Source organism: Pygocentrus nattereri, chromosome 16 (assembly GCF_015220715.1).
Source record: "Pygocentrus nattereri isolate fPygNat1 chromosome 16, fPygNat1.pri, whole genome shotgun sequence".
NCBI lineage: Eukaryota > Metazoa > Chordata > Actinopteri > Characiformes > Serrasalmidae > Pygocentrus > Pygocentrus nattereri.
In genome coordinates, this window is record NC_051226.1 from 21,124,790 (window position 1) to 21,150,871 (window position 26,082).

Here is a 26,082-nt window from a genome sequence, read left to right on the forward strand (position 1 = left end):
TAATGTTTGTGTGTTGTTATTGTTTTGTACTGCTGTACTTTTGTTTATCAAGTCTCTCTAAATTCATTCCATGGTGCAGTCTCATTCCATTCTATCACTGTTCCATTCCTGTACTAAACTGTCATTTTTGTTTTGAACATAACTTCACAAATATCATGCAGAATAAAGATAAATTAATCCCGCTGCTAACATTAACATTAGCATGGATTTCTGTGTTTCTTTAAAGAGGCAGGGGGCCCAACACAGATAAACAAACTTTGGGACATGCTGAGGTATTAAATTTCAGAATATTTTTCTAGCAGAAATAGCTTGTGGCCTCAGCAAACAACAGTTTATATTTTCCCGAATAGCAGTAAGATATTTGTCGTGCTGTGGAAAGGAGAAATATTCAACATTTGGAGCAAGGCTTTATGTGTTAATCATCATGGTCATTCATGTCTTTTCACCATGTCTTATTACTGATATGTTGCTTTCAATCACACTGGTTTTCTCCTTTCCTCTCTGCTTGTTAAGGCCAGAGCACACAGACTCAGTGTTCTCCAACAAACACCAACAAACCCAGATGTTAAGCTGGTGATCCATGCCTGTGTTTGACCTATCCATGCTCCACCCACAAATTTGTTAGTTACTGTTGGACAAGCTTTACAGAATGTTGACAGAACTCCCATTATATTAAATGAGAAATTGTAGTGCACAACTTAACATTTTTTGTCAAAATATGGAAATTGGAAGATTGGAAGATTGTTTGCAAATATATTTGTTTTGTCTGTGTGAATGTACATGCTCTTAGGATAGATTGGATGTAGTTTTTTGAAATCTTGTTATCATGTTAGTGTTAGCATGGTAGCAAATCTGCTGTCCAACTTGCTGTCTGGAAAATGCTGAGTGGCACATTGTGGCAGAGAAATCAAGCAATGTTGGGAGTTGCCAAATATCTAAAGCATATTGCTCAAAAATTCAAAGCCATTGTTTATGAAGAAGGCGCTGCCGACATTCAACATTGATGCATGCCAGCGGGGTGTGCACCTTCATTAATATGAATATGTGGATGCCCTGTCTTGTGTGTGGTGGTCTTAACTATTACCCATGTCTATTGTTGTAGCTCTATGTATTGGTGGACAGAGTATGGATAGATCAATTGTTGGTAGATTCTGGAATGTTCTCCCTCATTCACTGCTTTATTTGGCCTGTCAGTTCTTATTATGGAACAGTGTAAAGCCAACATTAGATTGTGGGTGTTTGTTGGGGAATACAGGGTCTGTATGCCATGGCCTTTACTCTTCCTGACAAAGCAACGTATTTCAGAGATGAATGATTATGGATGAAGTCCGGTTTTCTGTTACCCATGAGCTGACCTTTTTCTGATGCCCTGTCTGGGGCAGGGCTCAGAAAGAGTTCGGAGGTTTTACTGAGAAAGACACTGTTGGCCAGGAGCAGAGCAGACCCATGGTCTGTTTGCTTTCCTTCCCAGCGACACACATTCTCCGCCACGCAGTGGGAGGGTTTCCCCGTAACGGCATGGAGGCAGGAGCAGATGAAGACTGGGAAAGGGAGGAGCTGGCACATTAAGAATGCTCTGGCACAAGCTGCAAAGAATGAGGGATTTTCTAAATAATGTATTACTCTTTTCTCCTTTGGCTTGTTACAATGTAAGAGCAATTTAAAGGCATTGCGATAGATTATCCAAAACTAATCTGAGGCATACTGCCTTAATCTGGGAGTCCGTTTCCACAGGCCAAAAGGCCATCCCATGATAAAGAGCTTATATCCAGAGCATTGCTAATACCTCATCTTCTCTTCCCAACAGTCCATGTCTTGCTTGGTAAAATCTGTCACACTTTGGTCACACTTGCATTTTTTATGACATCACAGCACAAGACAACTAAAAAAGTCTTGTAGAGACAGCAGGCACAGTCAGATCAGTTTTAGTTTTATTTATTTATGTATTTGTTTTTTTGCTTGCTTTACTTTGTCTCTTTTTTCAAAACTTTATTCACTTTTTTAATTTCCGACAAACCTCTGCCTCGCCGTCCCATTCTCACCACTGACGCTGATCCCAATTATCTTATTATCATTTCAAGAAACCCAGTAAACCTGGCAGTGTTAAAACTGAACGAGCAGGGCCTGTTGGACAAATTGAAAAACAAATGGTGGTACGACAAGGGCGAGTGCGGCAGCGGGGGAGGTGATTCCAAGGTCAGCCCCAGTATGAGCTATCCAGCGGGTAACCACCACGGTGGGGGGTAACCGGCAACAACTGACGCCAAACACTCTGGCACTTCATCTATACTACCATTAGTACCTTATGTCGAACCCTGTATTAGGGGCTATAAGCAAGAAGTATTTGCTGTAACACAACTGCTTATACAAAATTAATAATATATGATTGAGAACATATCAAGATATGAGTGCATATCTGAGTGTTTCCACCACTTGCCGGTTACCCAAAGTGATATAGTAATACACATCTTGCAGTAGGGAGAAAGGCAACAAAGCTAGATGGAGTATTAATGCATATCACTTTGGGAGTGACACTTTATTTCTTCAGACTTTGTGATTGTGCTGTTTTTTCCCTTTCTTTTATTTACTTGTAGACATATAGAACACATCAGTACATAATTATGGGTGTGTGTTATGATTAAAATGCTGAATAACATAAGATAACATGGGTAATGTTATTTATGTTATTTCCCTGGTTGAAGAATCCCCGTAAACCTAGCAGTGTTGAAGCTCAATGAGCAAGCCGTCTTAGACAAACTGAAAAACAAATGGTGGTACGATAAAGGCGAGTGTGGAAGCAAGGACTCCGGAAGAAAGGTCAGTTCACACGTTGGTGCTTTGCCTCACTCAGAGAATAAGCCTCACTCCTTTATTAAAATAAGGCCCACTCATCCTCTCTGGTACAGCACTGCCTGCACTCTCCAATCTGCCATTAACCAAATACAGCCAATACACAAACAGCTCTAGTTTCTCTAATGAGATTTATTTTCCTTATTGACATTCAAATACAGTAGAAAAAGGGTCAGAGGTTAGAAAAAGCAATACACATTTACACATTTATATAACTATGATTATAAGTATCTGTTCGTTCTGAATTAATAACAGTCTAGCAAAAGTTGGAGCCCACCCTTCATTTATTTCATTTCAAGTCAAAATGGACATGAAACAGAAGCTTTTTTTTCTTCAGTGTCAGGTAAAAAGCAGTAAACATATATTTCCAAGAAAAAGTACCAGAATAATCAAATAGAGTTTCAAAATTTTCAGTGTTTAGCCTGTTGCCTTTATCACAGCTTACATTCTTTTCAGGAGACTTACATTCAGTTTTTTAAAGAAATCTCCAGGTATGCTTTTCCACACCTCCAAAGTTCAGTCTTATAAGTTGGTTACATTTTCTCCTTCTCACAATCCAAGTAATCCCAAATTGATGTTCCTGGTGGTGGTCTTGTATAGTTGTTTGGTGTCCTGTTTCCTCCATATCATTTTTTGCAATCCAGTTTTGGAAACTCCTGTTTTTGCCCCTTTTATCTCTTATCTAGAAGGTGGCCGTTTTGACTGGAATGGAATAAATAAAGGAAGGCATTTCTCTGACTTCTGCAAAGTATTGAACTTAACTTACTGCATAGTGCTATATTATATATACAGGCTACCAGACATAAGACATGACCATTTATAAAATCCTGTGAAGATGATGACTAGATATATTGTTATAGACATTCTGCTCTATTTTCTTCTGGTTACAAATAATTAAGAAATTCTTTTAAAAAGACAGATATTAGATGTTATATTAGTTCTTTGTATTATTTTATGCACAGCAGTAATTTATACAATGTAAATTTAGATATTATAAACTAGACAAAAAGGTGTTTTTCAATTTTTTCAATAATTATAAATATAATTAGTAACTTATTCAAGTGAAAGAAGTTATGAAATAAGTGCGCTGAATTGTCTAGTTAGTTATTGTTATTGTTATCTGACTCAATGTCTAATCACCACTTTTGAAATATAAGTCGCTCTGCATGTAAATTTTATTATAACTTTGTTCTCAATGATCTACAACTTTGTCATTTTATAATCATCTAATCAGCAGCTCTGTTCATCATTCTGAACATATCTGTTTTGTCTGTTCTTCCTACTAATTATTTCAAATTTGTGAAGTTGCAGAAGACTAGCATAATAGAATAATACCAAAGTGTTTTATATTTTTGAAAATGTTGAATAGTCCAGTGGTCCAAACTTCTAAATGGTTGTATTAGGTAAATCCTAATATAAATGTGAAAACCAGACCCATGCATTCTTTCCTATATGAGTAAATGACAGTTTGGAGAGACACGCTTTGCTGTGAAATCCCTGTCACTCAGTTGCTCCACCCCCCCCACCCCCCACAGAGGTCCAAAATGCTTTCTATTCTTGTCCATGTCTCAGAGACTATGTGCATGCCATTGGATGGGACCTTAGTACGGTCACTAAACTCATGCATGCCACTGGCTCCCACCACCCTGATGTGATGTCATGGCCAATGGGGACGGAGAAAGTACTCACAGGGCACCACAGTGGCCTACATATGAGATATTATACAATATGTTGTCGTACCAATTGACGTCCCATAGGATACTGTATGTATCTCAAACACAGAGCATAGTTAAACTGTAAAAAGGGGATTTTATTTAGTCAGATATTTGGCTATTCTGGTAGTATTCTGACAGTAGATTTACAATATGCAGAAAGTAAAATTCAGATCAAAGTTCTGGAGAATGTGCAATCCCAGCTTGTGACTTGTGCATGAGTCCGCATGAAAGCTCTAGTTACACTCAGTAATTCAGTCTGTTCAGTAAACAGTTTTTTCATTTACAGTTGCTTTTCTTACTTAAATTCTAGTTAATATTAAAGCACAAAGTTATTATAAATTATCATTAAGCCAGTAGGCATTATCACAGATTACTGTATTTAACTAAGAGCAGACGTTTTTATGTTGTATGTTAATGCAGTATTTGATAGCTGTAGAAAGAGAAAGGAAGTATGCTCTGTGCTTTTGTGAATGTGTTTATGTCTGTACTTTGTGTGTGCATGTATGTGGCTGGGAGTGTGTCTATGTGTGCATATTTATATTGCACAAGTGTATCTCACTGTGTTTTCTGGGCTCTGCAGGATAAGACCAGTGCCCTGAGCCTCAGTAATGTGGCTGGGGTGTTCTACATCCTGATTGGCGGACTGGGGCTGGCCATGCTGGTGGCCTTAGTTGAGTTCTGTTACAAGTCCAGAATCGAGTCTCGGAGAATGAAGGTGCGTAATGCATGCAGTGTCTCACAAAATATACATTTTATTATCATTTGTGATAACATAGGACTATGTTGACTATTATACTGTTTTAATTTAAACCGTGTTCTCGCAGTAAAATATATATATATATATATATATATATATTGCTATATGACCACACAAGCTCTTCCAGTCTTTCTAATTGCCAACAGTTGATTGAAACAGTTCTGATTAGCCCCTCAACTCCCATCCATGTCTTGTTAGTAGTGCATCACCGTCTGTCAATCATTGTGAATTAGTTTCCACAGTTATGAGTGCCTGACTGCTGTCGCACAGCCAGCCTGCTTCCTCTAGACAGGAGGGTGTTCGCAGTAGAGAGGTAACTGGGGGTGGGTGTGATACAGTAAGCCCCCCGTACTGTGTCTCTTTTTAATCCTGCAACACACTTCCTTCAAACACTTCACTGCCACCACCCCAGAAAAATTAGTAAGGACGCAGTGACATATTTAGATTCAATTACCCGTGGAACCATATGATGAGTCATAATTTTATTTTAGGTCAGCTGGATGGATAATGGAAAAAAAAGTCATTTTTAACCTTGTGTACGCAGTACGGTCCATTTCAGAACATGATTTCTGGTTCTTAAAAGGCAACCATTAGCTGTTCCCCCATCATTTAGCAGATTACTGTGATTACAGCAGCACATTGTTCTGGCACTATATGGTTAGTAGGCTTGTTGTCAGATGCCATTTCATGCCACCTCTCCAGTTCAATCTAAGTGACGCAGAGCCTTGATCTGTGCACATCTTCACGTGGCCCATCGTAAGTGCCATGTTTAGAATATCAGAGGCGCAAATCGCTGCTGCTAGCAGGCCAATTAGTCTGCATCAGGCCGGGAAACATAATCCTCGGCAATCCACTGAAGTGTGCTGGATTTGAATCATTTATTCGCCAAGGATGTACAAGCCCAACATCCACATCATTAGCTCCCGTTTCAAGCCCACAGGGTTTCATTATGTTAAACTAATGCGAGAGCGAGTGGCTTCCCAGCTAGCACCCGCTTCTTTTATTATTTTGTTATTATTTCTTAAACTGCTAAATTATTGTGCTGGGCTGCCCACATTGACACAAATTTACAACTCAAGTGAAATATGATATTCCATATCGTACAGCCAGTATATTCCAGAGCCAAGAAGAAAAACTATTTATGTTGCTCTTTTCATACTAGTGGCATCTCAAAGTGCTTTACAGAAAAGTGGTAATGCTTAACAGGAAATTATGAGTATTAAATTAAAATCATTTAAAGCAATGATGTAGATCAAATTAAAAAGATAAATATCAAGAGATGCAGAATGTTAATTAAATGCTAATTTAAAGAGATATGTTTTCACCTGTTTCTTGAAAGCGTGCACTGAGCTTGACTGTGTAAGAAAAGGTAGAATTGAGCTCAACAGTTTAGAAGCATAATAACTGAAAAAGGTCTCTCCCTGGTTTCTGTATTTTACAGCAAGCATTTACAGGCCTGTATCTGCAGATCTAAGATCATGTGTTGCAACATAAACAGAAATATTTTCTCTGATGTAACACATGTAATATAAGGACAATTAAAGCTTCAACAACTAGTCGTGCAGCCAGTGCAGTTCTCTCAAAACGGGGGTGATATGAGCACTTTTTTTGTTTTTGATAGGATCTGTGCTGCTGCATTTTGTATGAGTTGTAGAGGATGGATTGTTCTCTTAGGAAGCCCATTAAGAAGAACATTACTGTAATCAACTCTGCTTATCACCATGCACGACTGCATTCAGATAGAAAAGGCTGAACTAAAGCAATATTTCTCAAATGGTAAAAAGCTACTTTAGTGGCTGTGTTTCCAAGCGGGATTAAACAGAGCTGAGAATCTAAGACATAGATTTCATACTTCAGGTTTGGAATAGAAAGCGAAAGAGCCAGCTTATCAAAAAGCAGCTAGAACATTTTGTGGCATCCACTGAGAAATATTTGACACACAACTAGTAAGCCTGTCTACAGAGTCTTGATTTTCAGAAGGAATTAAAATGTGTAATTGCATGTTATTAGCATAGCTATGGAAATTGATATTGTATTTGCTAATAACATTACATATTGGTAACATGTATAAAGAGAAAGCAAAGGCCCTAAAACTGAACCTTATGGGACTCCACACAATTTTTTTTTTTTTTTGTGAATGACTTCCCAGTGTAACAAAGGACTGTCTATTTATTAAATATGATAACCTAGTATTCTTTAAAAAACTTGTCATATCCAAAATCTTAACCAATACTTGTGCTGGAATTAAACCATGTGTGTGTGTGTTTATGTGTAAAATTAGTCCACAAAAAATAGAAAATGTGCCATAAAAATTTTTTTGTAGTATACTAAATATAGAAAACAATAAAGTGTTAACATATCACTTAGAAAATGAAAAACAAATTGATCACTTAGAAAATTACAAAAATGACTGTATTATTCTGAAAACATCTTTATTACACTTTTTACATTTCTTAACTAACAAAGGGAGCAATATGCACAAATTGCTGCTATATACAGTATTTGGTATCCTAGGTTAATATTGTTGGTAACTAAGGCGAGGAGCAAAGCATGGCTGGCTGTTAGGATGACAACTTTAAGTTGTACATAAAATTTTAACTCCTAGTATGGTAAGTAAAATGCCACCATCTTGGAGTCCTTTTTGCCGTGCTCTTCAAGATGTTGCATGACTAATACAAATGAACAACATTTCCTGTAATAATCCTTCCATTTGCAAAAACATCTACATTTATAACTATAATTCATTTGTAAAAATTAAGTAAACACATAAAGAAAAGAAACAGTTTACTTATGGGCAGTGTTCGCAAGCCTATGTGACACCTACATAAGTCCTTCATGGCACAACATAAACCTCCAGATGTCAAGTTGACAGAACTGCTGTGTCAGATTTTTTTCTGCCATTAGATTGTGTTCTGACACTTTCCATGGTGAAGTGACATAGCATGTCATGATGGCTAACTTCGTGACTTTGTGTTTTAGGTATGTCACATAAGGCTGATGTCATATAACTTGCCAAGTCAGGCTAGTTGCAATACTGAACGTACTGCTGCTCTATATTATGTCCAGTACTTGGCATTTTGGGTAACAAAAATTTTGGGTAAACCTTCTGCATAACAAATACATAGTGAGGGGTTTTCACAGTGACAGTAATGACAATGTATTGACACATTTCTGTATATTTTCTCTGGCTCTTTGGTAAAGAGTTTCATTTTTCTCACACCTCAATAATAGTGTTTAATGTAATTTTTATTTCATGTCCTGGTTTATTGTTGCCATTAGTTGGTTAATAGCGCAATGACCCATACTTTTCATACTGATTTACAAGTGTTTATTGATTTGTCGGTTGTTATAACGTGCTGTCATTTCAACTCAGAAGCACAACCTACTGTCAGAAAATCAATGTCACCTCTCATAGATGTTATGTCAAATTGGCATTAAAGTTGGCAAAAGCAACCTTATGAAAGATGATGTCTACTGCAGTATACTTTTAGAACTGTTCATGTCATAGACCTGTAAATGCGGAGTTAATAATGTACTGGGTAGTCTGGTCTGAGCAGCCCTCTGTGATCTATTCTCTGCAGCAAATCATAGATGCGGCCATGCTGGGCTCCACTGTGACCCGAATGGGCAGCGGTGGGGAGAACGGCCGCGTGGTGGCTCACGACTTCCCCAAGGCAGCACAGACTCTGCCCTGCATGGGCCAGGCAGCGGGCATGGGCCTCAGCACCACTGGCATGTAGACGGCATTCCTGCACTGCCACCGAGGGGAGCATGAAAGAGATGCTGAAAGCAAGACATGTTGCACTGCAACATGCTGTTCACTGTCCACTGAACTACAGCCAAACGGACTGATTCCACACTCTGGACTCTTCAAGACGATAGAGCAGGAGGGGCAGAAATCTCTTTTCTAATACAAAGTTTGTTCATTTTTTGAAGCCTATCTGGTGCAATAAGAAGCCTGTGTGGGAGTTTTTGTATGAAGCTTCATTTTGCAGGACTGAAGAAAGCGGAGGCTGTTTCCCACTCTAAGGATAGTGACACTTGCACTATGTCATTTCTTTCATTTGGCCTTGTTTTATTTTTCAGTTCACTTGATGAGAATAAACCTTGGGTCTGTTTGTTGCTGTTTGCCTGTTTCAAGCCTAAAGGGTTTCACTATGTTAATGCGAGTTATTTTGTCAGCTAAGCTAAATGCAGAACAAATCCAAACCCAGCCATTCCTACATTGTGTTTCCATCCATGAGAGAGAATGACTTATTTCATTCAAAGTGAGTGCTGTGTATAGACGGACGCCACTGAGCATGCCAGGTTTTGATTTGGCAATGCTACCTCGTAGTGTTTCAGTTCCATTACAAGATGTCGAAAGGTCTTCCTCCTTCATTAAACACATTGCCCAAACTTTCCTCCAAAGCACCATGATAAGATTGTTCTGTAAGAAAACAGGAGCTGATCACTCAGCCTTGTCATAGCCTTTGCTCAGTCTCCCTCTGCCCTGCTGAACATGATGAATCACCTGCTCACAGTCTCTGAGCCGTGATTACATCTGAGAGAAAGAGCAATCGAGCGGGGGAGAGACAGCCAGGGACAGAGTTAAGACAAAAGACAGCCAGAAATACTGAAGATGTGTAGCGTAAAAGTGGAAAATGTGGCAAAATATAAAATAATACTTGAAAATGTTCATGATACATTATATGTTTTGATTTTCTGAGGTTTGGTTACAAGTTGCAACAGACAAAATGTCAGTTTTTGCAAGGATAAATCAATTAAGAGGAACAGAAGGAAAGATAAGCACAAATATTCATGAAGTAAGAGAATGACATAATAGTGCTCATGTCCATTGTATGCAGTTATTGTGAATTGGTTGATATTTACAGGCTCACTATTATTGGTTTAGATCTTTTGGATAATGTCCAGTGTTCCACAAATACAGATGATACCTGTGTTATCCCCAGAAATGCAAATTATCACATAATGTATCACAATAACAGTAGCATATCATATGGCCCACCCCTAATACAGTTGTATACAAAGTTTGGGAAGTCATGGCAAAAATACATATTTTGTTGATTTTTGAAGTGAAAAGAAGTAAATACAGCCTCTGCAACAAAATATCTTCAAAAATTTAAATTTCCGAATGTCACTGCACACTGTATAAGTTCTCATCACTATTTTTATTGCTTTATATTTGAACTTAAAAATTAGGAAACTATAGTAATTTGGCATGTGTAAACGTTTAGGTACATAGGAAAACTAGGTTGAAAGCACGACTCTATTCTTTTGTGAATTTTACCCACACTTTCTTGCAGATATTCATGGGGTGTCTTGCTTGCACAACATGTCTAAGATCCACCCACAGATTCTTAAAGATGTTGAAGTCAGGGGACTGTAAAGGCAATTCCAAAAGCTTCAGCTTCTTTTGGATCACTGTCCTGTTGTAGAAGCCAGCCTTTTTTAGTGTCAAATTCCTGACTCTCAAGAAATTTCTTGACTGTGAATTTGATGATATTTAGTGGAATCTGTTCTTGCATCTACCCATGCAATGTTTCCTTTGTCACTTTGTGCCATACAGCCCCAAATCATAATAGAGGCACCTCAGTGCTTAAGAGTTCTCAAGGTGTTCTATTAAACAAATGCTGCTCTTTTTTCTCCAAACATACTTTTGGTGATTGTGGCCAAAGAGTTGTGTTTTTACTTAATCAGTCCACAGCACTTTTTTTCCTAAATGCCTCTGTGTCATGATTGGCCCCTCTCAGTCCTGTCCATGTGCTCCTTTGTTTTGGTCTTCCATGTGCGTTTGTTTTGGTTTAGTCCTGCCCCCTGTTTGGTTACTCGGCCCTGATTGTGTTCACCTGTCCCTCATTACCCTTTGTTATTTAAGCCCTGTGTTTGTCCTTGCCTTGTGTGCTGTATTGGTCTATGTTTGTGTGCTTGAATCTGTTTATAGTTTGTCATGTCTAACTCACAATCTGTCCGTATTGGCTCATTGACCCTGGATTTGCCCCTAATAAATCTCGCTTATCTCAGCGTATGCGTCCGCCTCCTCGCTCCGCGTTACACTCTGGCTTATTTAGATGTTGCTTTCCAAATTTTAGATGCTGACTTTTGGGATAATGTAGCAGGTAAGATGTCTTTCTGATGACTCTTCCATGAAGAGTCATCAGATGTGGTTGGTTAGTGTAGTGTAGTGTAGTGTAGTGTAGTGGTTAACACCTCTGCCTTCTATGCTGTAGACTAGGGTTCAATCCCCTGCCTGGGTAAGCACCCTACACTATACCAATAAGAGTCCTTGGGCAAGATTCCTAACACCACCTTCGCCTACTTGTGTAAAAAATGATCAAATTGTAAGTCGCTCTGGATAAGGGCGTCAGCCAAATGCTGTAAATGTAAATCATGTTTGTGCAAGCAAGACTGTACAGTAGAATGGTGCACCACCACTCCTGTGTCAGCTGAACCTTCCTGCAGGTCTTTTTCTGTCATATGGGGTTTTTCTTTGCCTTACTGGCCATCACAAGAGCAGTTCTGTCTGAGAGTTTTCTTGGTCTTCCAGATCTTGCCTTTGTCCACAGTTCCCCTTTAACTGCAATTTCTTAGTGGCAGTTCAGACAGTGGAAACTAAGCTTGAAGCACTTTATTTTTTATAGCCTTCATTGTAGTCATGACTTAGCTTAATTTTCAGCTCCTCAGCCAGCCACTTAGAGGAGATCATGGTTAAGTGTTACCACAAAGTTTGAAGAGGCAGACTCTTTAGGCTCTGGAATTGTCATCAGCTGGCAATTTTTGACCTGTCTAACCAGCCCTAGCAGGTTCTGAGATCTTACCATTGAAAAGGTGTTCAAATGTACACATGGAACATTTACTTTTTTTATTTATCAAATATGAAAAACTACAATAACAATTGCAGACATTTTTAATAGTTTGGCAGAGGTTGCATTTACTTTTAATTTTACGTTTACTTTCATTTTCATTTTTAAAAATCAACAAAAGTCATAGTTCGGCCAAGAGTGCATACAATTAAGTGGTCTATTTAAGTTTAAAAGATCAAGCCATTTTTCCATGTCATTTCATACCACGTTGTCTTCCGTTCGTTATTTACATCTCTATATGTGAGTGCTTGTTTATGTCTGCGTCCTTATCACCGTGAGCTGTAAGCGAGGTGGACTGTACAGAAATGTTCATTATGGAGAGAATGCATTTGTTGGAGATAATACGGTACATGGCCATACACTGGAAACTTCACTGTTTGCTGAAAACCATGGAGAGTTTTACACTGCTGTTGCAATCGCACGGAAACACATTGGGAAATATCCCCATTAGCAACAGCAGTTGTTTGTGGTTTGACATTAATTTGATGATTTAATGGCTTGCATCGAACAGTGGATTTGAGAGCAGGGAGAGAGAGCAGTGCCATTAGCCTGCTTATTAGCCTGACCACCATTGCATTTTACAGTCACATTTTATGTGCAGTAAAAAATATGTGCTGTAACAAAATACACACACACACACACATACACACATTTTCTAAGCCGCTTCTCCCTCAGGGTCGTAAGGGGCTGTAACAAAACACTGCATCTCAAAAAAAAGTGTTTTTAACTTTTAAATGTTTGTACCATTTTTTTCTGATTCTGTTGTTCCATTTGTCATGAAATGTAAAGGACAGCATTTTTTTTCAATGATGGGAAAAAAATTTACATTGGGAAAAATTAGGATCTGGGGAAATGTTTTGATCTGACAGACCTGACACATCATAATTAGGACTGCATAACATGGATAAAATATTAGTATTGCAATTGTATTGCTACACATTGGAGTTGTGAAATATATTAAAATATATTAAAAAGACATTGGTGAGTCATTAACTTAATTCGCCTTTATATTTAACCAAAATAATCTGGGTTGGGTTTCCCAAAAGCGTCTTGTCACAAACATTGTACCTGTATGGTAGACTGAGCATCACACTGAACGCTCTCCCTACCAGTCAAGATGATCTTAACTCCCAGAAGCTTTTGGGAATCTGGGCCCTGGTTGGTTAGAGGCCTCATTGGCTCAGTTTGATGAGGATTATATTGTAGAGCTACAATAATAATACAAATCATACAGACACAGAGGCCGATTAACAGTGTGCCTACACTTGTGTTTTTCGCAACAGTGATGCACCTCAGACCAAACTCTTGAAGAGGTTTTGCCTGTTGGTGCTAACTCGCTCATGTATCTGTTTGTTTCTGATAAAGTTCTGCTGTCCTGCTTGAAGTCCTGAATGGCATGATGCTGCAAATTCTGAAATGCAGCTGAATCAGACTGATTCTGTCAGAGTTGTACTAGATCTGTCCTGTCACATTGTACTGTTCTGAAACACATCACATCACCCCTCTGGCGCAAACATCTGCTGCGTGTTAGTTTGACGTTTTTGTCAGGGCTAAGGCATCAGCTTCTATCTGTACGTTTCCTCAATAAGCTCTATGGCGTGGTACAGTGGGGTGAAGTGTTCACAATACCTACAGTACTGACATTTTTATACCTGAAGTGATTTGTAAAAAATAAATAAATAAATGAACTCACTTTTAAAAAAATGAATACATGATTAAAATGACAAAGGAAAAAAAAAAGATTGACCGTAATATGATGTGATACATTTGTGCTGAAAAACAGATGCTTTTATTGTTTTGCATTTGATAGATGATTAATTTAGTGTTACGTTTAAATTTATTTATTTTCTTGTATTTATGGTGAAATTTTTGTCCTGTATATTGTTTCTTTTTGCTTTGAGCAGTCTGTTCCGTTTTATTCGCATCAGTCTCACGAAATACCTTTCAGAAAAAGAGCGGAGGATGTGACTCGAATTCTGAAAATGAAAACATGTTGATAAGGAGTGTGCAGAAATAAACTTTTCTAACCACACTGTTGAGTTTCTTGCTCTCTCTCTCATGTATGTTTGCAAAAGTGGTGTGAAATCAAATTCAGGGTGGTAATTCTAGCAAAATTCTTGCTTTTAAAAAAATCCTTTCAGATTGGATTGCAGCTTGGTGCTGGGGGTTATGAGGATCACTCGAGCTCATTTACTCACTATTGTGGCTTTCTGTTTTACCTGCCCCTCTCCTGCAGCTCAATCTATCAGGAGAACAGATGAATTTATCCCCACACATTGATATAAAACAACTATTCACGGGACCTTTGCGCTCCACCAGTTCTTTCTGTTGCCTCTCGGAGCGCAGTATCGATCTCAATAAATGCCACATTTGTTCTCTCCCTTTTATTTCCCCCATAGGCCTGGCCTTTCCAGACAAGCCGCTTGGCGAAAAAATAGCCCGCTCTCACTCAAAGTCAATCACAAGAAAGTGCCAGAGGCTTTCATGTGTTGCAGTGTTCAATAACGCAGCTTTGTCTGTAGGTGGCTAAATCCGTGCCTGTGGATATGCATTTGTCTCAAAGTACACGAATACACCTAGACACGTTGTTATTTTGATATACCTACATATATTGCTCTGCCCAAGGCGATGAAGTGAGTGTATCATTCCTTTCTCCCACTACACCACTGCTGGGGGATCTGCAGGTTTGTGCTTTGATTGTGAAGATGAGATCTCATCAGTCAAACTACACAGAAGCTTCAAGTTCCATTTATGTCAATAGAAATAATGTAGATCAGACCAGCAGTGGCAAATAACTGTCAGACTCTTCAGGTGTGTTTTAATGCTCTGAAATATAAGAACAGATTTTAATCTCTTCCAAAACAACTGCAATCAGAATCGTTTCTCTTACTCAAAGTCTATATGCCATCTTAAATCTTCATTGACCAAGTTTCAGTGCCTTTCCCACCATGTCCTTCCTCAAAGAAGCTGGGGTGTGTGTATGTGTGTGTGTGTGTGTGTGTGTGTGTGTGTGTGTGTGTGTGTGTGTGTGTGTGTGTGTGTGTGTGTGTGTGTCAAAGCCACGATCTTGATCTTTGAAATTTAAGTGTGTAAGATTGTGATTCAGAAAAGACAAAGTGTCACCTTGGATTTAGACTTGCAAATTTTGCCCATCACACATATAAGCTAATATTGCCATATCCTCAGATCAGATATCCATGACTTATATGACTTTAATAATAATTTAACATTTTATTAAACACAACTTTATTCAATATGTCAGCATGCTGTTGCAAAACAGTTTTTTTAGGAATACAAAACTAATTTCCAAAAACGTTGGAACAGTATATGAAATGTTAATAAGACAGAAAGCAATGATTAGTAAAGTCTATCCATCCATCCATCCATCCATCCATTTTCTAAGCCGCTTCTCCGTCAGGGTCGCGGGGGGAGCTGGAGCCTATCCCAGCAGTCTTCGGGCGGAAGGCAGGATACACCCTGGACAGGTCGCCAGTCCATCGCAGGGCAGACAGACAGACACAGACAGTCACTCACACACTCACACCTAGGGGCAATTTAGCACACCCAATTGGCCTGACTGCATGTCTTTGGACTGTGGGGGGAAACCGGAGAACCCGGAGGAAACCCACAGACTGTAGTCCATCTGTTTCTCTGCATACTTTATTAACCCCCTTTTACCTTGTTCTTCAGTAGTCAGGACCCCCATGGACCCTCACAGAGCAGGCACTATTTTGGTGGTGGATCATTCATAGCACTACAGTAACACTGATGTGGTGGTGGAGTGTTAGGGTGTTTGAGCTGGTCTGAATGGTTCAAACACAGCAGTGCTGCTGGAGTTTTTCAGTGTCCTGTGGGCAGCGTCCTGTGACCACAGATGAAGGGCTAGAGGATGGTCAACACAAACTGTGCAGCATCAGATGAGCTGTTGTCTCTGACTGCTGTGTCTGATCCACTTGAACAAACATATAACGCTACGCCATTGTCACTGCAGTGCTGAGAATGATCCAGGGGTTAACAAAGTATGAAAGTCATGTCAGGCTTTATTGTCATTTTAGCTATACACAAGTACACAATGAAACAAAACAACATTCCTCCAGGGCCGCGGTGCTACACAGGAACACAAGTGCAAGACAATACAGTACACGCAGTGCAGACAATACAGTACTATAAATAAATACAAAAAACTTACAATAAATACAAAACAAAACACAGGCAGTTTCAGGGTAATTGGACTTGTGCAAAGGAGGATGTAACATACTATGACATATTTAGCAGCTTAGCAGATAGCTTTGCATATATGAGCATAGCAGTCACTGAGGTAGCAACCAGAGCAGAGCAATACAGAGCAGAGCAATACACTATATTTCCAAAAGTATTCACTCACCCATCCAAATCATGGAATTCCAATGGTCATCGGTGTATAAAACCAAGCACCTAGGCACGCAGACTGCTTCAACAAACATTTGTGAAAGAATGGGTCGCTCTCAGGAGCTCAGTGAATTCCAGCGTGGTACTGTGATAGGATGCCATCTGTGCAAGTCCAGTTGTGAAATTTCCTCACTACTAAATATTCCACAGATGCTGAGGCGCATAGTGCAAAGAGGTCGCCAACTTTCTGCAGAGTCTATTGCTACAGACCTCCAAACTTCATGTTGCCTTCAGATTAGCTCAAGAACAGTGCGTAGGGAGCTTCATGGAATGGATTTCCATGGTCAAACAGCTGCATCCAAGCCTTACATCACCACGCACAATGCAAAGCGTTTAGACTGGCCTCTAGCGCACGGAGAACGGTACTTGTCTGACTGCATTGTGCTAAGTGTAAAGTTTGGTGGAGGGGGGATTATGGTGTGGGGTTGTTTTTCAGGAGTTGGGCTCAGCCCCTTAGTTCCAATGAAAGGAACTCAATGCTTCAGCAGACTAAGAGATTTTGGACAATTTAATGCTCCCAACTTTGTGGGAACAGTTTGGGGATGGCCCCTTCCTGTTCCAACATGACTGCACACCAGCGCACAAAGCAAGGTCCATAAAGACATGGATGAGTGAGTTTGGTGTGGAGGAACTTGACTGGCCTGCACAGAGTCCTGACCTCAAGCCAACGGAACACCTTTGGGATGAATTAGAGCGGAGACTGCGAGCCAGGCTTTCTCGTCCAACATCAGTGTCTGACCTCACAAATGAGCTTCTGCAAGAATGGTAAAAAATTCCCATAAACACACTCCTAAACCTTGTGGAAAGAATCCCCAGTAGAGCTGAAGCTGTTATAGCTGAAAAGGGTGGGCCGACATCATATTAAACATTATGGATTAAGAATGGGATGTCACAATGGGATATTGCAGTACCTTTTTCCAGACGGTAGAATAGTTCGTGTGAGGTGTGTGTGGGGCCAGTCACAATGCAGAGAAACAGATGGACTACACTCTGTAATTGTAAAACTACAACATGGTTCTATATGGTAAATGAAGCTAATAAAATGCTAATACTGTTTGATTCCTGCAAAATGTTCCAAAAAAGTTGGGACAGAAGCATATTTACCACTGTTACATTACCTTACCATTTAGCAACACTTTATAATCATTGTACTTCTTTGACAACCAAAGCCTTTAGCTGTGCAATCGCATGCTGCCTGTACTGTCATATTTTGCTTCACAATTCTACACATTTTCAATGGGAAAGAGTTCTGGTCTGCAGGCAGGCCAGCCTACCACCCACATTCTCTGATTACGCAGCCATGTGTAGGAAATAAACATAGATGTCTCTGAAATAGACACTGTCTACAAGGCAGTATATCCTGCTGCCTTCTACACGATTTATGTTACGATGTGTATATCGTGTCATATGACATATACACGTGATAAAAATTGTGTGTATATTAGCTTTAAATGGTGTATTTACAGATGTGCAGGTTACAAATGTCATGTGCACTAATATCCCAATACAATGACCCTGGCTTTTGAACTTTATGCTGGTAACAATCATTTTCTTCTTTGGCCCAGAGAACACATTGCCATTATTTCCTTGAACAATCTGAAATGTTGAATCTTCAGACCACAATGCATGTTTCCACTGTGCCTCAGGTCATTTCAGATGAGCTTGAGCCCTGAGAAGTTGGCAACATTTCTGCACATTGTTGACATATGACTTCCACAATGTATAGTAAAGTTTTAACTTGCACAGGTGCATGCTTTGACAAACCTGCTATTGACAATGATTTGTCAAAGTATTCCTGAATAATGCAGTCCAAAGGATCAAATGTCACAGGCATTCAGCTGCAGCTTTCCCATTACACAGACATTTCTCCAGATTTCCTGACTCTTTTGATGACATTATGCAATATAAAGAGTGAAATACCTAAAATCCTTGCAATCACTTGTTGAACAATGGTGTTGTAAAACTGTTGGATTATTTGCTGATGCATTTTTTGGCAAAGTGGACTAGACTTTTCCTGCATGCTGCTTTATACCCAAGCATAATGGCATCATCAAGTTTAATATTTGAATCTTTCACAACATGTTTAGTTTTATTTGCATTCACTTACCCTTCCAGCTTTTTTGTATCTGAGGTTTGTAAATTCATTCATGCCATTTTTTGGCATCTCACATCTGCTTTCCAACAAAGAAACTCACCCAGTTCAGAGAGCCACAGCCTGGGGGCCACCGTAGGAGCTTTTCCTTTACTCACCGCATATCATAACACACAAATTAATTAGCCATAATCCACAGAGACGTGCTTAGTGGAAGCTAGCTCTCTGTAATTAAGCTTCATCCATTCATTACACGCAGTGTTCTCTCATTAAAAAACTTTCTCAAGTACTCATGTCATGACACAAAGGTGAGAGCAGTACAAGGAACCTTTACAGCACCCCAGTGTTTCTGCACTTGCAGGCCTAATACATACAATACCTCTGCTAAGACAGAGTACACAGACATAACAGTGTTCAGAATAATCAGTAATTTGTGGTCACTGAGTGCAAAAAATTATTAGATTTGTAGCATGACAGCATCTATTAGCAACAGGTTAGCAGCACTTCTCTTCCTTTGTTTTCAGAGAGGTTGGTCACTGGAAACCTCAAATGTAGGTAGCTGCAGGTAGTAAAGGCATTTAAGGCACTTCCATGAACATTTCACTTCCTCAGTAATGATAAAATATTCATATTTCATTGTATAAACATGATAAACAGGAATCTGAGCCAAGAACTACAAATTATCATCGTAAATTTGTCATACAGTGAGTTGCACTGGATATTTTACACTGAGCAATGAACTTAGCTGTTGCTAACAACCAGTCATTCATTCAGTAAATGTAAATCAAACATGATTTGTTAATGGAATCACAACTAAAAAGAGAAGATGTCAATAACAGGCAAACCATATTATTGTTAATTTCACTACTTAGTGAAGTGGTTATGCTAATAATGGCCCGCATTCCTGAAGCTTCTCAGATTAATAGATCTAGGACCTGTTCCAGTCAGTAAAGTTAAAGTTTAATAAGACATGAATCTGATCCTTAATCAGCATTCCCACGCTAAGACGCTTTGTGAAAATAGGGGTCAAAGTAAGTTAAAGGAACCATATTAGGGAAAACCTTCCTTTTTTAAATAAATCCTTCCCCAGTTCAGGCACTCCATTTATGGTAGCAAAGCTGCAAAACATATAAAAAAAATATCACCTATATATATAAATAAATATCTAAAAATTAGGTCATTCAGAGGGGTTTGGTTTGGAATACTTCATTCCAGAGAAATGTACAGAGTCAGAGTTGTTCACAGCTCCCTCACAAAAAGTTTTGCATGATAACGGAGACATTGTTTTATAATAGTTATGTGACAAATTCCGTTCAAAAATGTATTTCTATGAATCTATTTGAATCCAGTCATGGTGGAGGGGTACATAATGGATGTTCTAAGGCAAAACTTAAAAGAAAACTTTTTTTTCACTCAAAGTGACCACGACTGTACCACCATCAACATTACATAGGCCTATTTATACTCAGAAGACACCTGTAGGTTCACTGGTGGTTTTGGATAGTAAATGAAATGGCTATATTTGCACTGTAGACACTGGGACCTCTGGTTCCTATCACCACCACAATAAGGAAAACCTGGGTGTTAATTTTCTACACAAATTAATTATTTCACTTCGAATTACTCATGACTTTTTATATCTCAACCACTGTATTATGTAGAAATGTTGAAAAATTGATGGAATTCCCTTTTAGCTTAAATTCTTTGTTGAAATAATTATATGACTTCAAAAAGGCAAATAATCCAAATGTTCCAAAATCCCAGAATGTAATTGGATCACGTTAGTTTAATATTTAATCATCTGGATTTAGTTACAATTACATTTTTAAGAGTAAATTGGTAATCTGTAATGGAATACATTTTTAAGGTAATCCTTCCAATTGGTGAATACTGAGTAAGTAACAGTAAAATGGCAGTAAATTTGAAAAAAGCTCTTTTTGAATTATTTTCCCTTACAGCGTCTTACATAAATACATTTTGGGACAACACTTCAGGCTTTAAACCATTTCATATGATAAGTCTGAGAGGCAGCTTTTAGAGGCTTTAAACTCTTCAGTCGTTTGGTTCCCATCCCCACCAACAGTTCTGACAATTCCTCTACTTTCACATCAAACCACGTTGAACGATTCACATCTTGCAGTTGTAATTATGTAGACGTTTATTTTTTTTAAAAATGGTAGAATTCCCCATTAAGATCAGTCCTATCTTCCCAGTTCTCTTGTTGTTCAGCTTCTAACTGAAACTTCTGGAAGAAGTTAATGGTAGATGCCATGCCAAGCTATAGATTCATAGACAGGGGACCATGAGGGAGGCTAAAGGCAATCAGTCTGTCACATTGCACGGCTTATTGAGTTTCCTGCAGTCAGCTGACCCGCAGTCTCCATAGTTACTGTAAAAGGAGCTGTGAAAATAAACACGCTGAAGCACTTTCGAGTGCTGTGTGAACCTCATTCAACTGATTTTCACCCTATTACACACACAATGGGCCGTGTTTCACACCACACAGGCTTTCTGAATCATTTACGGCCGGGGAAAGTGACAGGAATGAAGAGGGAGGGCAAGAAAAAGAAAAAAAGAAGAGAACAGTGGAAAAAAACAGACAAGGCGGACTTATCTGTACTGAGGGAATCAGTGAGGGTAACTGGGCGAGTCCATCTCTCGTGTCCCGGATGAAAAGGGGCAGCAGCCATGCCTGAGTGTCTGAGGCCTCCTCGGATTAGCGACATCAGGATGTTTTTTTTCTTAAAGCATCAGCAGGCAAGAGGAAGCATTTAAAACGGACCCTGAGGAGATATTGAACGCGGCAAATGTTCTCCTCATGCTGGGCTGATAAAAACCCTTAAAAGCAGCATGTTCCTTCCATATGCCCGTCAACCAGCCCCTCGCCGTCGCACAGACATATTCACAGCAGACGACTCACTGATTAATATTCACTGTGGGTTTGCGTCACTCTTTATGGAAGATAATGTGAGATTCATTTGACGTTGCTTTCAAAGTCATCTCACCTAGGCAGCCGTTTTAAAACTTTATTGCACAGCGGTGAGTGAAGAGTGTGCGGCGGACTAAGAGCCGAGCACTGCTGTTAAACACTCTGCTGCCACCATGTTCACCACCGTCTCTTGGCTGGCTGTCTGAGACTCCGTAAAAGATCTGCAGGGCCTCTCTCAGTTAATGTTTGAACTTTGCTTTCCAACTCGCAAAAAATATGGCTGAAAACGTTTTAAAAGCTTCTTTATGTGTATGGGTCATTCTACGCACACGTCTGTTTTTGTGTTCCAAGCGTTTACAGATGTCTTACTTGAATAATGTAACATGTTAGGGTTACAATTTATTTACATTTACAGCTTTTGGCAGACGCTCTTATCCAGAGCGACTTAGAGTTTGATCATTTTACACAGGTAGGCAAAGGTGGTGTTAGGAGTCTTGCCCAAGGACTCTTATTGGTGTAGTGTGGGGTGCTTACCCAGGTGGGGAATGAACCCCAGTCTACAGCGTAGAAGGCAGTTGCCCACTAAACTAACCAAACATGCTTAAAATAAAACAATACATTATTTTAACAATTATACCTTCTTGAGCCAGCAATTTATCAATATTGTTTTCTAAATCAATTATATAGTATTCCAAACACCACAGAAGTGCTCGTCCTCAGTCATGTGTAAAGGGTGAATGCCATATGTTGAAGTAAAAAGACATTTAACTGCAATAATCTATAAACGACTATGAAATATATTAATTAAATGACATGAAGAAAACAAATGCCAAATAAATACTATAAAATATATAATGAAAGTTGTGGTCCGCAGAAGTCGTGTCACTAGCCACGTTTACATGCAGCCTAATAATCCGTTAATAATCCGACTAACGGCCAAATCGGAATAGAATACGTCCATGTAAACACCCCAATCGGAACAGTCCGATTGAGGCCATTCGGAATACAGTTTCTATCCGATTGAACGAGGTGGGTGAACCTCTAAATAACCCGTTAAACAGAAGAATAATATCCGTGTAAACGCCGGAATCCGATTACACCGTGTAAGGACGTTCTGCGCATGCGCGGCGCGTCATAGCGGAAGGTTTATACCGTTCAACATGGCGGAGCAGGAGCTGGTCTGCAGAGGAGACGAGGTTTATACTCTGAGCTTTAAAAGACGGCGGCGGGACGGACGGCCAGCTTATGTGTCTCAGAGCACGACGTCTTCCTCTCTCCGCTTCCTTTATAAGTACATCAGTTTAAAGCCATTAAAACACAAACGCGCCAACTGGAAATTCATCTCACGCCGACTGGATATCACGTGATATTCGCTGTCATGGTAACGTTTATTCTCAGCGCTGCTCCACGCATGCGCGTCATTCTGCACCGGATTACTTGTAGTGAGAATGTAAACGAAGATTTTCATCAGATTGTTGAATAGAGTGAGAATAAACACCTCAGTCTGAATCTGTAATCCGATTGTATTCAATCGCATTGACAAAAATATTTGTATGTTAACATAGTCACTGATGTTACTGTGTAACAAAAAAATCTCTTGTTTTGAAATAAAAATCACACTGATGATGTCACTTTACCTATGGAAAAAAGCAGATGGTAAAAACACTGTCTTTTCAGAAATCTTACCAGAAATGGTCGCATTTAGCTCATGATTTCATATGAAGCTTTTAGTTGACGTCACTGGTATGACGTACTTTATTCTTAGGTGATTGTGAAAAAATAGAATACAAATGCATTCAATTATATATTTAACTGGATATTCCATGACTGACAACATGTGGTTTTATGCTCTGTAGCAGCCATTTTGTAAAGCACATTTTTAAAGACACATTAAAATGTCACTCGTGTAACTTTTCTTATGTGTAACACAAATTAGGATTGGTAACACCAGTGACACCTACGGATAGATAGCTGAACTGGCCTGCCTGCAGTCCACACCTTTCACCAACAGAAAACTTTTGGTGCTTCATGAAATGAAAAATCCGCAAAGAAGACCCAGGACTGATGAGCAGCTAGAATCCTACGTCAGACAAGAATAGGACAACATTCCTCTCCCAAAACTGCAGTAATTGGTCTCCTCACTTCCTAGACGTTTACAAACTGTTGTTAAAAGAAGAGAGAATGTTCCACAATGGTAGACATGGCCCTGTCCCAACTGTTTTGCAATGTGTTGCTGCCATCAAGTTATAAATGAGTTAATGTTTTTCATGAAATGCAAAAATGTCTCACTTTCAAAATCTGATATGTGTTCTGTATTCTATTGTGAATAAATATGGGTCTATGGAATTTGCAAATCATTGCATTCTTTTTTTATTGACATTTGTTACATTTTATACATTTTACACAACTTTTTTGGAATTTGGGTTGTAGATGCTCCAAATATATGTATAGTTTCCCTATTTTATGGAAAATAAGTACAAAATTGTGGTTATTTTATTGATGAGGAAATTATGTATACATGAAAATCAAGAAACCTCTTTTTTCTGTGTAAGCAGTGCAGAGTGCAGAGCCCATTTTGTTTTCCCCTGTACATAGTCTAGCCACCTGCTCTGTCACCCTCCACTCACCACACTACAGTGAAGCTGTTTCTCTACTTATACTCCTTTGCACTTGTGCTGTATGCTGGCACTTTGTGCCAGTGGCTTTGTGTAATCCCTCAGCTGCAGGCCATCTGCAGCAACAGCAGCAGGTGATCTACACTCTGAAGCTTCTGTTTAGCTGCTCTCACTCTTTACCACTTCACTGGCAACTTCTCTGTTCCAAAAACACGCACTAGTTTTCAGTTTTCTCTGGTTCACTCTATTTTTTTATCCCACTTCTCCCTAAATGGTTGCCATGCCAACCCCAGCCATCACACTGCCTCTGCCTTCAACTTTGGAATGCTGCAGTGGGGCTCCTGAAGCACATACTTCTCTGAACGTCTTCCTCCGGTTCTCGCCTGAGCTGTACTGTAGTCCATTCATGCCTCAGAGAAGCAGCTACACTTTTAGGCCTTTGTTTACCTGATTGTTCGACATGTCTGCAGGTCACTGGTTCTAAGTCCATGTCCTTGAAGAGCCCTTGTGCACTTGTGTGTTTTCCCCTCTCTAACACATCTGTCCCAGCACATAAAGGACTTTGATAATTACTTAATGGGGCTGAATCAGTTGTGTTGCAGTAGGGAAAACAACTTGACAACTGCAGTGAAGTTAGACTGCAAAGCAGAGCTGCAATAATTAGTCAACAAAGTTACTGACAGTGTTGGTTTACTTAAAACAGAGGCCCTTTATAATACTCTATAATGTTAATATGATATTCTGCCATTTGACTGCAGTACACTATAGGAAACACAGAGAGGCTCCATTCAAGGCCCTTACATTTCCAATGGAATATCCAGACAAAATTTCAAGGGAGGACCCCAGGCCCAAATCAGACTGTAAGCAGGTTTAAGCAAACAAATATTTATAGTACTTATAATAAATACCATTTATGAATCACATTTCACATAAAACAATGTGTAAAAGCTATTTCACTGTACCTTCATTACAGTGAGATGAAAACTGTTGGCTGCTTTAGTGCAAAGACAGAAAGTCTATGCAGAGTTATAGGCCAGTTCTGAGTCCCAAAGAAGCCTAATTCTGCTTTTAAACTTAAAAATCATCTATCACAACAGCTAAGCTTTTACCAACCATATTTCCTGCTGTATGATATAACTGTGGACAGGACACTACTGATTATCAGGCCACATATCAAGCATCTGATTGGTCACCACTCAGCTAATTTGCATAAAGTTAGTGCAAAACAAAACAACACAGAGAGGACGAGTCAGTGGCCTCATGTGTGAGTTATATGTGTATATTGTCGGCTCTCACCCCGTTACAGCAACTGTATGATATGTTCTGTTTGGTGTAAATTAGAAATAAAAATGGAAAAAAAAATACAAAAGGCAGATCATTTTGCATGATGTCTTAGGTCACGTCACATCTATGCTGCTTAAAATTTCAGAACCCCCAAACTTTAAATACTTTCCCAAGTCCCTGGTTTTTGATGTAATGATAAGTCCTTAGTGGTTTCTGGTGTGATGGTAAGTTCTTTGAGTGTCCATGGTTCAGTTAAACACAGAATGTAGACACAAATCCACCAATTACAGATGATGAGTGGCAGATGATGTGTATCTCAACCCCTTTTCATAGCCTCATAACTCTGGATGTGAGTCACATACAATCTCGCTGAAACATGCAATTAAAAGGCCGACTCCACAGATTCAGGAAAAGTTTGAGCCACGTTTCTGCACTGTATTCGCAAAGATTTAGAAACATCAAATTTGACATGTGGGCTCGTTCGTGAACCACAGAGGGTTAAGGTCGCACAATAAGTCAGAGGATTTAGACTGGTTGCAGCGAATGTAG

General features: G+C 39.3%; 1 protein-coding gene across 4 annotated transcripts in view; it reads left to right on the forward strand.

The window, feature by feature from the left end:
• The window catches only part of gria1b (glutamate receptor, ionotropic, AMPA 1b), a 79,186-nt gene extending 68,025 nt beyond the window's left edge, over window positions 1-11,161 (forward strand). The window contains exons 14-16 of one of the 4 annotated variants that reach the window (XR_005131631.1): window positions 2,082-2,196; window positions 2,703-2,817; window positions 5,146-5,280. Coding sequence is in view for 3 of the 4 variants with exons in the window: in XM_017718338.2 (XP_017573827.1) it covers window positions 2,082-2,196; window positions 5,146-5,280; window positions 8,904-9,062 (409 nt within the window). In the remaining variant the exon portion in view is untranslated. Of the gene's footprint in view, window positions 1-2,081; window positions 2,197-2,702; window positions 2,859-5,145; window positions 5,281-8,903 lie in introns of those variants that run through there. The other 3 variants (XM_017718338.2, XM_017718339.2, XM_017718341.2) reach the window with 3 other exon arrangements.
• Window positions 11,162-26,082: the final 14,921 nt, after the last annotated feature.